This window comes from Molothrus aeneus, chromosome 16 (genome assembly GCF_037042795.1).
Source record: "Molothrus aeneus isolate 106 chromosome 16, BPBGC_Maene_1.0, whole genome shotgun sequence".
NCBI lineage: Eukaryota > Metazoa > Chordata > Aves > Passeriformes > Icteridae > Molothrus > Molothrus aeneus.
The window spans coordinates 12,021,267-12,034,401 of NC_089661.1; the positions used below are offsets into that span (position 1 = coordinate 12,021,267).

The 13,135-nt window shown below is 50.2% G+C and overlaps 1 protein-coding gene across 2 annotated transcripts; it reads left to right on the forward strand.

Moving 5' to 3' along the window:
* The first annotated feature begins 2,304 nt into the window (after positions 1–2,304).
* On the forward strand, positions 2,305–11,534 carry CHST12 (carbohydrate sulfotransferase 12). 2 transcript variants are annotated; one of them, XM_066560830.1, is made up of 2 exons: positions 2,305–2,390; positions 9,771–11,534. In XM_066560830.1, exon 2 carries the CDS (start codon positions 9,865–9,867, stop codon positions 11,113–11,115), a length of 1,251 nt encoding a protein of 416 aa, XP_066416927.1. In that variant the 5' UTR covers positions 2,305–2,390; positions 9,771–9,864; the 3' UTR covers positions 11,116–11,534. The 2 variants fall into 2 exon arrangements, with proteins under 2 accessions (XP_066416927.1, XP_066416929.1); XM_066560832.1 differs by lacking the exon at positions 2,305–2,390 and adding an exon at positions 2,710–2,730.
* Positions 11,535–13,135: the final 1,601 nt, after the last annotated feature.

Below are 13,135 nucleotides of genomic sequence, written 5' to 3' on the forward strand. Positions count from 1 at the left end.
ATTTCAAGATTGCTGGAAGTCGAGGAAGCAGATTCAAAAGTGCCTTAAAATGTATTTAAGCTTCTGTGTCATGCTGCTGAAGAGCAGAGGGAAGGTGAGCAGGGAGGAGAGGAAGCTCATACACTGTAGATTTCCTGTTCTATATCCCTGCTTCAAGTCTTTGCTCTGTCCTGTGTGCTCTAGCTGTTAGCTTCAGTCTAAAACAAGTAGGGTGTTAACAGAGTCCAAGAGAAGAGGAAAACCTCCTTTTCCCAGCAGTGTCTGTCTCCCAGAAGATGTCAGCATGGAGCCCAAGCCACTGTTTTTTCCCAGGGCAAAAGTGTGGATGCCACCCATGCATCCAAAAGGCTCCCTGACTATTAAAACCAAATGTAAATGCCTGAGAAACAGTTTCCCTGTTCTTTCCCTGTGTGCTGCTGTGAAGCTGGGAGGTGTACTGCACGTCTGGAATGCTGTTTGGGTGAGCAGATGTTTGGCTGTGAGAGCAGCCAGGGATTGCTCTTAGCTCTCTTCTGTCTACAGAGCATTCCAGATCTGACTGCAGGCAGAGAGGCAGCAGTGGTGGTAGGTGAAGACCCTGATAAGAATTACTACCCTGGAGGTAAACTGTGGGGATGTGTTTTCCTTTCTGGAACAAACGTCTTCAGCTGGCAGCCTTCTCCATTTAAGGGGCTTTTAAAATATGCTGCAAATAAAATGGTTCTGATAATTGCATGGAATAGTGACTCCTTGCCCCAGGCAGAAGTGGCTTTCCTCCTCTTAGGTGACAGTCTCAGGTAGGTTTGGGCATTTATTTCAAATGGATGAAGAATCTATTTTACAGCTGCAGCACTTGCAAAGAATTCTCCTGTGTGCTGTTTCTCACTGGGTGACACTGTACACGCTCCTATTTCTCTGTGCCTCTTGCTTTGCTGTTGGGAAGATGAGGGATAGTTCACTCCAGGGATGAGGAAGCTTAATTACTTGTCTTTATTAATGCCTTAAGCCCCTGAAGTGAGGATGCAATCAATGCAAGGGCATGAGCAAGTGTAGCAAGCAGCCAATTTTCCTTGTGAAACAGAAAGCAGCAGGGAAAACTGTGACAGGGAAGTGGAAGGTCAGGAACACTTGTCTCCAGAGCTGACTTTTTGAGATAAATAAAGAAATAAAAAAGATAAAAATAAAGATAAAATAAACACAGAGTGTGTGTAAGACAAACCTGTGCCAGCAAGTCCTGAGCCAGGGTTGATTTACAAGACCTCACGTGACCTGCAAACAGTGCAGGACCAAAAATGAGGGAAAATAAAACTTTCTAAGCATATACATCTCTACTAAATACCTTTGGGCTGAATCACTATGAAAAAGTTGCAGTGTTTGGTGCCATTTCCAGTGAACTGAATTGAGCTGAGCACCTCAGTCTGAGGCTGCATCTCCAAAGGGAAAGTTTGTGTGACAAAGAGTTTGATAATTTTCCATGACTGCTGTGAAGAGTACAGAGCCAGGTGATCTGCAACTTCCCTGTTTGAAAAATCTACATTTAAGTCTGTTAATTTATGTAAAAGCTGGAGCTTGAAATCTTGGAGGTGGGATCTGTAAATTATCACTTGTATGTTTGATTATTGCTGGATGTGAGGCTGCAGCCCGTGTCTTGTGCAAAGTGGAATTTTCAGTGCTGGGCTAATGGTTTTTTTTATTCAATTCTTACCAATCACAAACAACTAGAGAAGCAAAAGGAGCTTAAACTGTGCTGGGATTTTTCAGCAGCATTTTCTAGCCTTGCTGTGTCCAGTTATTTAGACTTTGCTCCTTATAATGACTGTTGGCCACCCAAGCTTCAGGGACATTAAACACCCACACAGCGTTAAGGTGTGGTAACCTGTAATTATTTTAAAAGTGAGATTTACGTTAAATTTTTACAAGAACACAGAATTTTCAGGTTGGGAGGGACCTCTGAAGATCACCTAGTCAAACTCCTTGCCACAGAGGAGTCACCTAAAGCAAGCGACACAGGAATGCGTCCAGGTGGGTGTGGGATATCTCCAGAGAGGGAGACCCGCACCCTCCCTGGCCACCCTATTCCAGTGCTCTGCCCCCCTCCATGGCAAGCAGCTCTTCCACATGTTCAGGTGAATGCTGTGGTTTCGTTTATGGCCGTTTCTCCTCACGCCGGGAGGGTGTGAGGGCTCCGGAGCCGCCCCACCGCCGCCCGCCCTGCGCTCCCTCAGGCGAGGGCGGGCGCGCGGCCGGGGCCGCCCCTGGCGGGCGGAGCGGCGCCTGCGCGGCCCCGCGGGGACCCCCGCGCGCGGCGTCTCGCGAGAGGCGGCCCCGGGAGCGCGGCGGGAGGAGGAGGAGGAGGAGGAGGGAAGGAGAAGAAGGGGAAGAAGGCGAAGGCTGCGGTGCCCGGGCGGGAGGTGAGCGCGGGGCCGGGCAGGGCAGGGCTCGGGGGTTGTCCGAGAGGCCGGGCGGGGCTCGCTGAGGTGGTGCCGCCCCGGGGCCGGACCAGCTCCCGGTTATGAGCGTGGCGTGTCCCCGCCTGTCCCTCCGCTCTCCGCGGTGCCAGGTAGGGCTCGGTCCGGCGGGACGCGGGGCTGGGGCTGCGAGGGCTCTGCGGGGCAGATCCCCTTCTCCGCACATGCGGCACCTTCCCGGCTGGACGCTCCCCAGGGAGCTGGGCGGGTTTAGCCTGGATTAAAGGAGGACCGGGGGGACCACATCGCTCTGCACGGCCACTTGGGAGGAGGCTGTAGGCAGGTGGGTGTCGGTCTTTTTCCCAAATATAAAAAGACAGAAGAAGAGGAAACAGCCTCAAGCTGACCCAGGGAATGAGCTGCCCGGAGAGGTGGTGGTGTCACCGTCCCTGGAGGTAGATGTAGATGTGGCACTTGGGGTCACGGTTTGACAGCGTTAGATTGATGATCGTGGGACTCGATCCTAGAGATCTTTTCCAACATTAATGATTCTGTGAGTCCCTCCAGCCCCGGTGCTGGGCCTGAGGCTGGTGCAGCTCTGCCGGGTGCTCTGCAGCCCCTGCCGGGCTGGGCAGCGGCCGGGGGATGAGCGGGAGCGATGCCGGGATGCAGCCGGGATCCAGCGCTGCTCCGCGGGCATCCGGCCCTAAACGCTCTTCTTCCAGCCTGAACTTCACTGCAGAGCTCAAAACTGCCGGAACCGGCTGTTTGTAAGGTGACTACAGCCAGGGGTGACACACCACAAATGTCCCCGGGTGTTGTTGGCCCGGCTGCAGCACCGGGGCTGCCTGAGGTGCTCCCTGCGATTGTGAAGGCAAAGATGGTACGTGTGCTGGAAGTTTGTGATAAAAGTAAGGGATGAATGGCATGTCCTGCGTTTTGGGAGTTTCTTCCTGAAATTCAGGAAATTGTGACAACTTCCAAGTATGGATATTAAAATTGAGGTGACAAGTGCTGCCAAGCCTGTACAAACCAGGCTTTGTGGCAGCAATGTGGGCAGGGTGCTGGCAAAGTGTAGATTAGGATGTTCTGCTGGTCTCTAGCGTATATGGGCTAAGTTGTGGTGCAACATGCAAAGCAGCTCAATTTTTTTGCTTATGGTGTTTATACTAATGTAAGTATTGGTGTCATTCGATGAGGTAAAACTTCCTTGCTCTGCAAAGGGTGCAAGACTTTTGGGAAGCTGGGCAGAAACAATGTTTTGAGTGATAGCCAAGTGCATGAAATTTGTTTATTGGTACAGACTGCTTTCTCTGGTGGGTGCTTGTTCTCCTGCACCTTTAGGATATTAAATTAGATTCCACTTTTGTAGAGGTTGCTGATTCCCTAAGCATAACTGGTGTGTACCATGATATGTAAGTATAGAAGGCTGCAGGGGTCCAGTGATCCCTGGTGAAGTGCCCCAAAGGAAAGTATCCATTTGAATTTGGTGAGGATTTGATGTGTTTTTAAAAGTTCTTACTCCACTTCTTTCTGTCTTCCTAAGCAGGCAAAATCCAAGTAAGCTGCCAGAAATCCTGTATCTTTTCATGTTAGATCAAGTGGGCACTGGAGGAGTTGAGATGGTTCCTAGTGCTGGGGAAACCCAAAGGAAGAAGAGAGGAGATCTGCACCCAAGCCTTTGGAGGCACATTTCTTTCAAAAACCACTGCTGTTCATAGAGAGGGTTTATTGTCCCCTGTGTCTGCCACATGCCCTTCTGTAAGCTGCTTTATTTTCTGTGGGCCTTACTGCTCCTGTAAGTGAGCTGGAGTTACTTTTGCAGAGAGGCTGGAAGAGAATGTAGTTGTTCCATAAAGCCAAGAGGAGAGGAATAAAGAGACACAAATTACTTAAGCTCTTATCCGTCCTAAGAATAAACAGTTACAATCGGGCTGTGAAGTGGAAATAAAGTTTCCAAACCCCCGAGGAGTTGCATCTGCAATGGCTTTTGCAATAAGAGTGCTGGGGACATCCCCTTTTTCTGGTGTTCAATTTGAGAGGTGTTTGTTTGACACAGCAGGGGGTTTGACCTGTCATGGCACGAGTGACCTCAGACCACAGCGTCTTTCCCAGGCCTGGCATGGGGAGAAAAGCTCTTGGTTCACACCCAGGCCGGGTTCAGGTTGGAGATGGTTATGGGATGGCTGCTCAGGGGCCTCTGTAGGGTGATTATAGCACTTGGTCCACTCTCCAGTTTGCCAGCACTGTGTCACAGAGGCAGCTTTGTTTGGATCCTGGTGCACGTTCCTGTTGGCTGGTGACTTTGGGTTGAACTTGAATGTAAATTCTTGGCTCTTTCTGGAAGCTTTCCCTTTTGATTCTGGCAAGGGGAGGACAGAGGCACGTTCCTTCTAATGGCACAGGGAGCTCTAATTTGTGCTTTCAGTCTGGCATCCTTTATGAAGTGCTCAGGAAGGGGATGGCTCGTAATCAATAGAGCAACTCTTGTTTTCTGCAGCTTTTTCCTTCTGAGGGGGCATTAAGCTGTCTTACTGCTCTTTTCCAGGGTTCCTCTCTGGCACTGGTAGAGTTAATAGAAGTGGAGTCTTTCTGATTCTGTGCTGCTCGCTGCTGCTATGTGTGTGTGTGTCTTGGAAAAGCCAAACTCTCTGGCAGGCCTGCGTGCTGTGTCCTGGAAAGCAGGCTGGAGCTCTTGGGGTGCACTTGGTGAAGCTGCATTGTGGGGTGGCTTTGGTGAAGATCCCTCTTTCCATTTGCCCCAGGAATGGGAGTGCCACACACAGTGTCCACTCTGCCCCTGTCACTGCTGCCAGCAGGGTGATGTGTCCACAGCTGGCTGGGACAGCTTTGCATGAATGCTGGGAGGCTGCAGTGCTGCCCGGGGCTGTGGGAGCTGCTGGGTCTGGGGACAGCAGGAGAGGATGCTCCGTGCAGCTTTCCAGGCTTGCTGCATTCCAGGCAGCCCAGAGGGCTCAAGCAGCGCTGGAAGCGCAGCGTGCTGGGATTCTGTGCGCAGTGGGCACCCTATTCATCCAGAATAGGAAGCAGTCCCTGCCCTGAGCAGCTAAATGGGATCAAAAGCAAGAACAGACTTGGGCAAAACTCAAACCCAGGAGTGTGCCAAGCAGGAGGCTTGGCAGTGTCCCTCCATTATCTTCTGCTGCTGGACTCAGATGCTTGGTCTGAAGTGCTGACGCACATATGTAATTTGCCCCTTCTTTAGCTCTCTGCTGATCTCTCTGGGTGTTTCTTCTCAGATCTGCTCCATCCTCAATCTTGACTAGCTAAACAAGGAGAATTACTGCTGAGTAATACCTCCTTCTTGCTCTGCAGAGTGTAGAACGTTATGTCTGCAGTTCCTCCAGCTCCCCTTCGCAGGCAGAATAAGAACCTGGCTTCAGGAGAGGGCACTTTTTGGTGTTGCAGTGCAAAGCCTGTGTTAGGCTACAGCTCTGCTGAATTTCTGTCTGTCCCTATTTCCAAATTGTAAATAAAGACACCAGGGTGGAGAAACCATAAGCCTTCAGATATGTGTTTTGTGTCTTGGGACAAGCTGACCTAATACTTTGACATGTAACAGTATCTGGTATGGTTCCTCTTTGTTACTAAATTCTTGTCTAATGTTTGAAACCTGGACTTCGGTTGTTAAAACCCGTCACCCCTGAGACAGAAGCAACACCATGCAGGGCACTTTTTACCAAGTCATTCACTGCAAGGCTGCAGTGAACTTCAGAGGTACTGAGCACCTTTTCCCTGGGAATGACAGAGCTCAGCACTTCTGCATATCTGGACTTGAGTTCTTCTGCCTCTCTGTGTAGGGTGGGGTTGATGTTATTTAAGGGTGGTGTGAATTGGCTGGGGAGCAACTTCTGTGTTTTGGGAAGAAGAGACACCCAGCCTTCATTTTAACAAAACTTTTCAGGGCAGCTTGCCCTGAAGTAGCTTTGTTTTCAAAGCTGGTGTTTGCAGGGTTTGTGCTGAAGTCATTGGAAAGATTTAGGATGTCTGTGGAAAGGACAGCTCTTGTTTTTTATCTGTAGGTGCTGCTCTGTGTTTATAATCAGAGCCTGGACTATGCTTGGAGGGGTGGAGAACATTGCAGTAACTACTTGTACCTCGTCACTTTGCTGTGTTGTTCTTCCCTGGCTGTGGGCACTGGCCCCTTGCTGGCTTGGGGAGAGCTCAGGGCTGGTTTGCCAGCCTGCCTCTGCACAGAGCCTTGGAGCAGAAAACATGCAGCAGGGTGGGGAGATGGGTGTTCCCTGAGGATCCTGTGGGAAGCAAGAGGCTGGGAGTCATGGAAAGCAGACAGCAGTGAAAAGATGGGGCTGGTTGAAGCAAAAAAAATTCAAACCTGCTGCACCCCTCAGAATGGATGATCTGAGCTGCCTCTTTATTTCTCACCTGTCTTTGGTGATCAAGAGTTGTTAGTTGTGACAGTGTTCACAGGGGTTCTTGGATGAGGGAAGAGACCAAAATGTTGACTCCATGTTCAGAAGGCTTGATTTATTATTTTATGATATATATATTACATTATAACTGTACTAAAAAAGAATAGAAGGAAAGGTTTCCTCTCAGAAGGCTAGCTAAGAATAGAAAGGAATGAAAAACAAAGGTCTGTGCCTCGGACAGAGAGAGAGCCAGCTCTGCCATGAGTGGTCACTGAATCCAAACATCCACATGAGACCAAGCACGGATCCACCTGTTGCATTCCACAGCAGCAGATAACCATTGTTTCATTTTGTTTCTGAGGCCTCAGCTTCTCAGAAGGGAAAAAATCCTAAGAAAGGATTTTCACAAAAAGATATCTACGACAGTTAGTGTTGAGTGTGATAGAAATATAAATTACATTAAAGCAGCAAAAGAGGTCCTGACTCAACAGTGTCTGGGCACAAACACAGATTTACCAGAGCACCCTTAATCTCCAAAATCATTCAGTTAAAGGTAATCTCTCCTTTAGATTTTTATTGATGCATGGCTCTTATCAGGACTGTATCCCTTGGCGGGGGATTGTAGGAGAACTGTTTGTGTAATCTTTGTTCCTGGCAAAATGAAATAGCTACCAAGAGAGGTCATGGAGATAACACCTACTGGGTGCCTTCACACAGAGTAGATAGGATGGTGTGTTCAGGTCAGTGGTGTTCTCTCAGCAGGGACTTGCTTTAGCCACTGAGGCAGTGGCACCTTCAGCCCTGTATTCATAACTCCAATAAGGAATTTGTTTTCAGCACAGAGCATCTTCATGCAGAGATGAGACCACAGTGTGATACCAAAAGCTGAAATCATGGATTGAGGCTTCTTTCTTCTTGTGTGTTAGATAGTGTAAAAATCAAGGAAGTCTGCAAGGTAATTGGCTCTGCATACTTTCTGTGTATGGCTGTATATTTTAATACTCTCAAACTTGCCTCAGTAAGCTCTAGGCCTGGAATCATTATATTTTACTAATTTTTTTAAAATTTAAACAGAACTTCTCTTGAAATAATTTAATTCCAGAAACTTGATATTGATAAAAAGCCACGACTGCTATGAAACTGATAAAATTGCCACACATTATTATGTCTGCTTTTGGGCAGCCAGCTCTTTTCCACAGAGTCTCTATGGGCTGTGCAGTGCAGGGATGCCCGGGGCGGGGATCGATACCTGGCACAGCTGGGCACAGATCTGGGCCTGGGCCTGGACACTGCAGCTGCATCCTGCTCAGAGCCCTCCTTCCCAGCAGCCAGGCAAGCGGCCAAGGCAGGAGCGAGGGCACACCTGGGCACACTCGCGCTCACCTACGCACATTCGGGCACACCTGGGCACACCTGGGCACACTCGTGCACACCTACGCACATTCGGGCACACCTGGGCACACCTGGGCACACTCGCGCTCACCTACGCACATTCGGGCACACCTGGGCACACCTGGGCACACTCGTGCACACCTACGCACATTCGGGCACACCTGGGCACACTCGCGCACACTCTTGCACACTTATGCACACTCAGGCACGCTCGTGCACACTCGGGCACACCCGGGCACACTTGCGCACACCTGGGCACGCTCACTCACACTTACACACACTCAGGCACACTCGTGCACACTCGGGCACACTCACGCACACCTGGGCACACTTTTGCACACTCGGGCACACCCGCGCACACTCTTGCACACTTGGACACACTCACGCACACTCTTGCACACTTATGCACGCTCGTGCACACTCAGGCACGCCCGGGCACGCTCAGGCACGCTCACTCACACTTACACACACTTGTGCACACTCAGACACACTCGCGCACACTCTTGCACACTCGGGCACACTCTTGCACACTTATGCACACTCAGGCACGCTCGCGCACACCTGGGCACACTTGCACACACCTGGGCACGCCCGGGCACACTCAGGCACGCTCACTCACACTCGCGCACACTCTTGCACACTCGGGCACACTCCTGCACACCCAGGCACACTCGTGCACACTCGCGCACACTCGCGCACACTTGTGCACACTTGGGCACACCTGGGCATGCTCGCTCACACTCAGGCACACCCGGGCACACTTGGGCACACTCTCGCACACTTGCTCACACTTGTGCACACTCGCTCACATTCAGACAGAGGGCAGGATGCAGAATTCAGGAGGACTGAGCTGCAAGAAGTGATGCCACCCTCAGACTCCAGGCTGCTGCTCCTGAAGTGAGGAAATTGGTCCCAGCACCAGACTGAGTGCTGCTGGTGGAGCCAGCAGGAGCAATGGTCCAGCCAGTCTCAGACCGCAGAGTGTGTTTCTCCTTGCATGGCATGGGTCAAACCTGATCTCAGCAGCATCACCACTACCCCACAAAGCAGCACATTGGGGTGTCTCTGGCCACCTTCAGCCTCCACTGTGTAGTTTGTCCAGGTTTTGCCCAGGCCACCTGATCTGGCACAAAAGTGACAACCAAATCCTGACCTTTAGGAAATTGTCCCACTCCCTTCCACGCTTTGCTGCCTGTCCCCCCACATATATCAGACGCTCCCAGCAGAGCCCCAGCTTGGCCCCAGGCTGCTCTCTCAGCTGCTGCTCCCACATTTTGTACTCATCAGGCAGCCTGTGTGCAGTTCAGCAGCAGGCAGTGACATCTTTGTACACACAGCACTGCCAAGCTGTTTTCTGATGCAGCAGAAGTCTGTAGACAGTGTACTGATAATAGGGTTTCACCTGTTCCGAGTGAAGTGACAACTGACATGCCATGTTCTGATGAGCCTCTTTCCAGTAGGGCACTTCTCACAGCTCTCCCCACGTGGAAATGGGGATGGTCATGGACCCACGACAAGTTTTGACTGTGCCAGGTCATTCTCTCCAAACCAGAAGGATTTCTTAAGGATTAACTTTTCTTTCCTCATACCTTTCCAGGCTCCTGCTCTGCAGCACCATGCTGGATCCCAAGCCTCACTCTGCAAGCCAGAGGTGAGTCCAGGTGAAAGCCAGCTACCACAGTAGTGTCAGGATGACCAAAGCACGGCTCCTCCGTCTGTCTGTGGTGCTGGTCTCCATCTTCATGATCCTCCTGATTATTGTGTACTGGGACAACGTGGGCACGGCTCACTTCTACCTGCACACATCCTTCTCCAGACCCCACTCCCCGGGAGCCGTTGCAGCAAGTGAGGACTGGGAAGCCTTGCCAGATGTAGATGAATTTTTGGCAAAGCTGCTGAGCTCGAGCCTGAAACAGAACAGCTCTATCCCCCGAAAGACAGAGCAGCTCATCGTCCAGGGCTCCAACAAGCCTGTGGTGAGTAACTTGGAGGAGAATGTGAGGGGCTATGACTGGTCTACACACAAGGACAGGAACAGCTTGGACCAAGAGAAGCTGCAGGTAGAGAGGCAGAGAACATTGCGTGAGTTTTGTGCCAATTCCAGCTTCACCTTCCCCACCAAGGAGCGCTCCTTCGATGACATTCCCAACTACGAGCTCAACCACCTGATCGTGGATGACCGCCACGGCATCATCTACTGCTACGTGCCCAAGGTGGCCTGCACCAACTGGAAACGTGTGATGATCGTGCTGAGTGAGAGCCTGCTGGACCAGGGGGTCCCCTACAGGAACCCTCTGGATATCCCCCGGGAGCACGTCCACAACACCAGCACCCACCTGACCTTCAACAAATTCTGGCGCCGCTACGGGAAGTTCTCCCGGCACCTGATGAAGATCAAGCTGAAGAAATACACCAAGTTCCTCTTCGTACGAGACCCCTTTGTCCGCCTCATCTCCGCTTTCCGCAGCAAATTCGAGCTGGAGAACGAGGACTTCTACCGGCGTTTCGCCATCCCCATGCTAAAGCTCTACTCCAACCACACCAACCTTCCCACCTCGGTCAGCGAGGCCTTCGGGGCGGGCCTCAAAGTCTCCTTTTCTGACTTCATCCAGTACTTACTGGATCCCAGGACAGAGAAGATGGCCCCCTTCAATGAGCACTGGAGGCAGGTTTACCGTCTGTGCCACCCGTGCCAGATAGACTATGATTTCATCGGGAAGCTGGAGACGCTGGATGAGGACGCTGCTTATTTACTGCAGCTCCTCAAAGTGGACAGGCTGCTTCGCTTCCCACCCAGCTACCGAAACAGGACTGCCAGCAGCTGGGAAGATAACTGGTTTGCCAAAATCCCACTGGCTTGGAGGCAGCAGCTCTACAAGCTTTATGAAGCAGATTTTGTACTCTTTGGCTACCCCAAGCCAGAAAACTTGCTTAAAGACTGAAAGTGATTGGGCAGTGGGTGTGGGAGGGAACATCTGAAATACCAAAAATGTTTCAATCCTCCTTGTTTTTGCTCTGAACTCCCTTCCTTCCCAATGCAAGTTGGTACAATGGAATATATTTTTTCTACTGCTTCCCCTTCCATTTTTACAATAATGCCAGAGTCCAGGGTATTACAGCCAGCTCTGCATATGCAAAAAGGCCATTTTTTTGAATTATCATTTATTTTCTGTTTTTTAAAATGTTCCCATACTTTGCAATGGGTTGCTGCCCTTGGTCACTCTGCCAATCATGTCCTTCAGTAGCTTTTTATTAATACTTTTTAAAAATTAATATATTTAAGATATTTAAAACAAAGCGTGTGTCATGGCAATGGAAGGGAAGGAATAAAAAAAAAGTAAAAGAAAACTCCAAGAAATTATGTACCTGCCTCTGTGTGTTGTCTCAGGGCTGCTGCTTCAGAGGTCCAAGGTTTGCAGAGCACTTGGATCTCTCTGAGGGCTGGGATGTGTATGGTGCCAGGTCTGCTGGTGGTCACTTCAAGATGGGCTTGAGGCAGTGGGATGGGTCAGTGCCTGACTCTGCCAAACAGGCCTGGAAGAACACCTGGAAGGACTCTGGTGACTCACACTGCTCACAGGTGTGGAGTGTGACAGCAGGGTCACAGGAAGGAAATGGCATTGGGAGCAGTGACAGCAAGTCCTGTGGGGTGTTTTGGGCATGCAGGTGGCCAACACAGCACCTCTGCACTGCCTGACCTTTTGGCCAAGCACTGTGGGACTCAAAGCTGAGGTTCAGCCCCTATACCTTGCTCATGTGGAGCATTCCCATGACTTATCCCATTCCAGGAGGGTGGAGATGTTCTTAGGGGTTGTGGCCAGCCAGGATGGGCAGAGTGCTCCTGGATGGGTGAGCTGGCCAGGCCCTGGTGGTGTGCTGCTCTGTGTCTTGGTCACTGCTGCAGGCAGTGCAGGTCCCTTGAGATCTGTGCTGTGTCCTCATCATCCCTGTGCATGCTTTAAGGGAATGTGGCAGGGATGCAGATGCTTATCCCAGGGAGAAGAAGATCCAAAAGGTTTCTTTCAATAAGCAGATGTCAAGGTCAACTCAAAGTTTTTCTGTTTTCAGCATTCCAGCTACTGCTCGTGACACCACATCCTCATCTGCTGCCTTTCTGCTTATTCCAAATGGCTGATGCAGATTTGATCATCTGCCTTGCTGGGACCTGCTGCAGGAGTGATGGTTCCCACCCTGCTGGGAGCATGTGGGCTGCTTCCCAAAGGAAATTAATGCCTTTAGAGACTTTTTGTGTCTCATCAGCTGAATCTGCTTCTCTTTCTCCCTCTGAATTGCTCTGCAAAAATCGTTTGCTTAGCAGATTAGGCAGGCAACTCTTTCAGCACTGAAATGCTTAATTATTTCCCTGGACTGTGGATGGTATCAGTGATTAAGGTCCAGGGTCAGGCCCTGGGAGACAGCTCTGTGTTTTGGGGAGACTTCTTTGTATTGGCCTTTTACTCAGTTTCTCTCTAAGGCCATCAGCAAGCATGACTTTCCCTCTCTCTCTCCCCCCTCACTTCCCCAATTTCTGCACAAATACATCTAAGTACTCTATGGTCTTTCTAATAAATGTGCTGTATCAAGCTTTATAACCTATAAATGAGAGGTAATTGCTGGTAGTTAGACTCAATACAAAGGGTTTGTTTCTCCTTGTACTCACACCACTCTCCTGTAATTTGTGCAGAGATATTTGCAGTTTAAATGAGCCTGAAGCTGTCGTCAGGGTCTTGGTGCTTTGCTCCTCATAGCTTGGGGAAAAAGGAAGTGCCTGCTTCTGAGTCATTATTTAAAACTAATAATAGAAAAGTGTTGATCTATTCAATTTTTTCCCCAGTTAACAGTTAATTGCTGCAAAACAGAGAGATGTAGAGTCTCGTCTCCTGTAATGAGTAATCCCGGGAGTCTCTTGATTCCTGCTACATTTACATTTCTTCAGGGTGGGTTCATCCCGCTCTTCAAAAA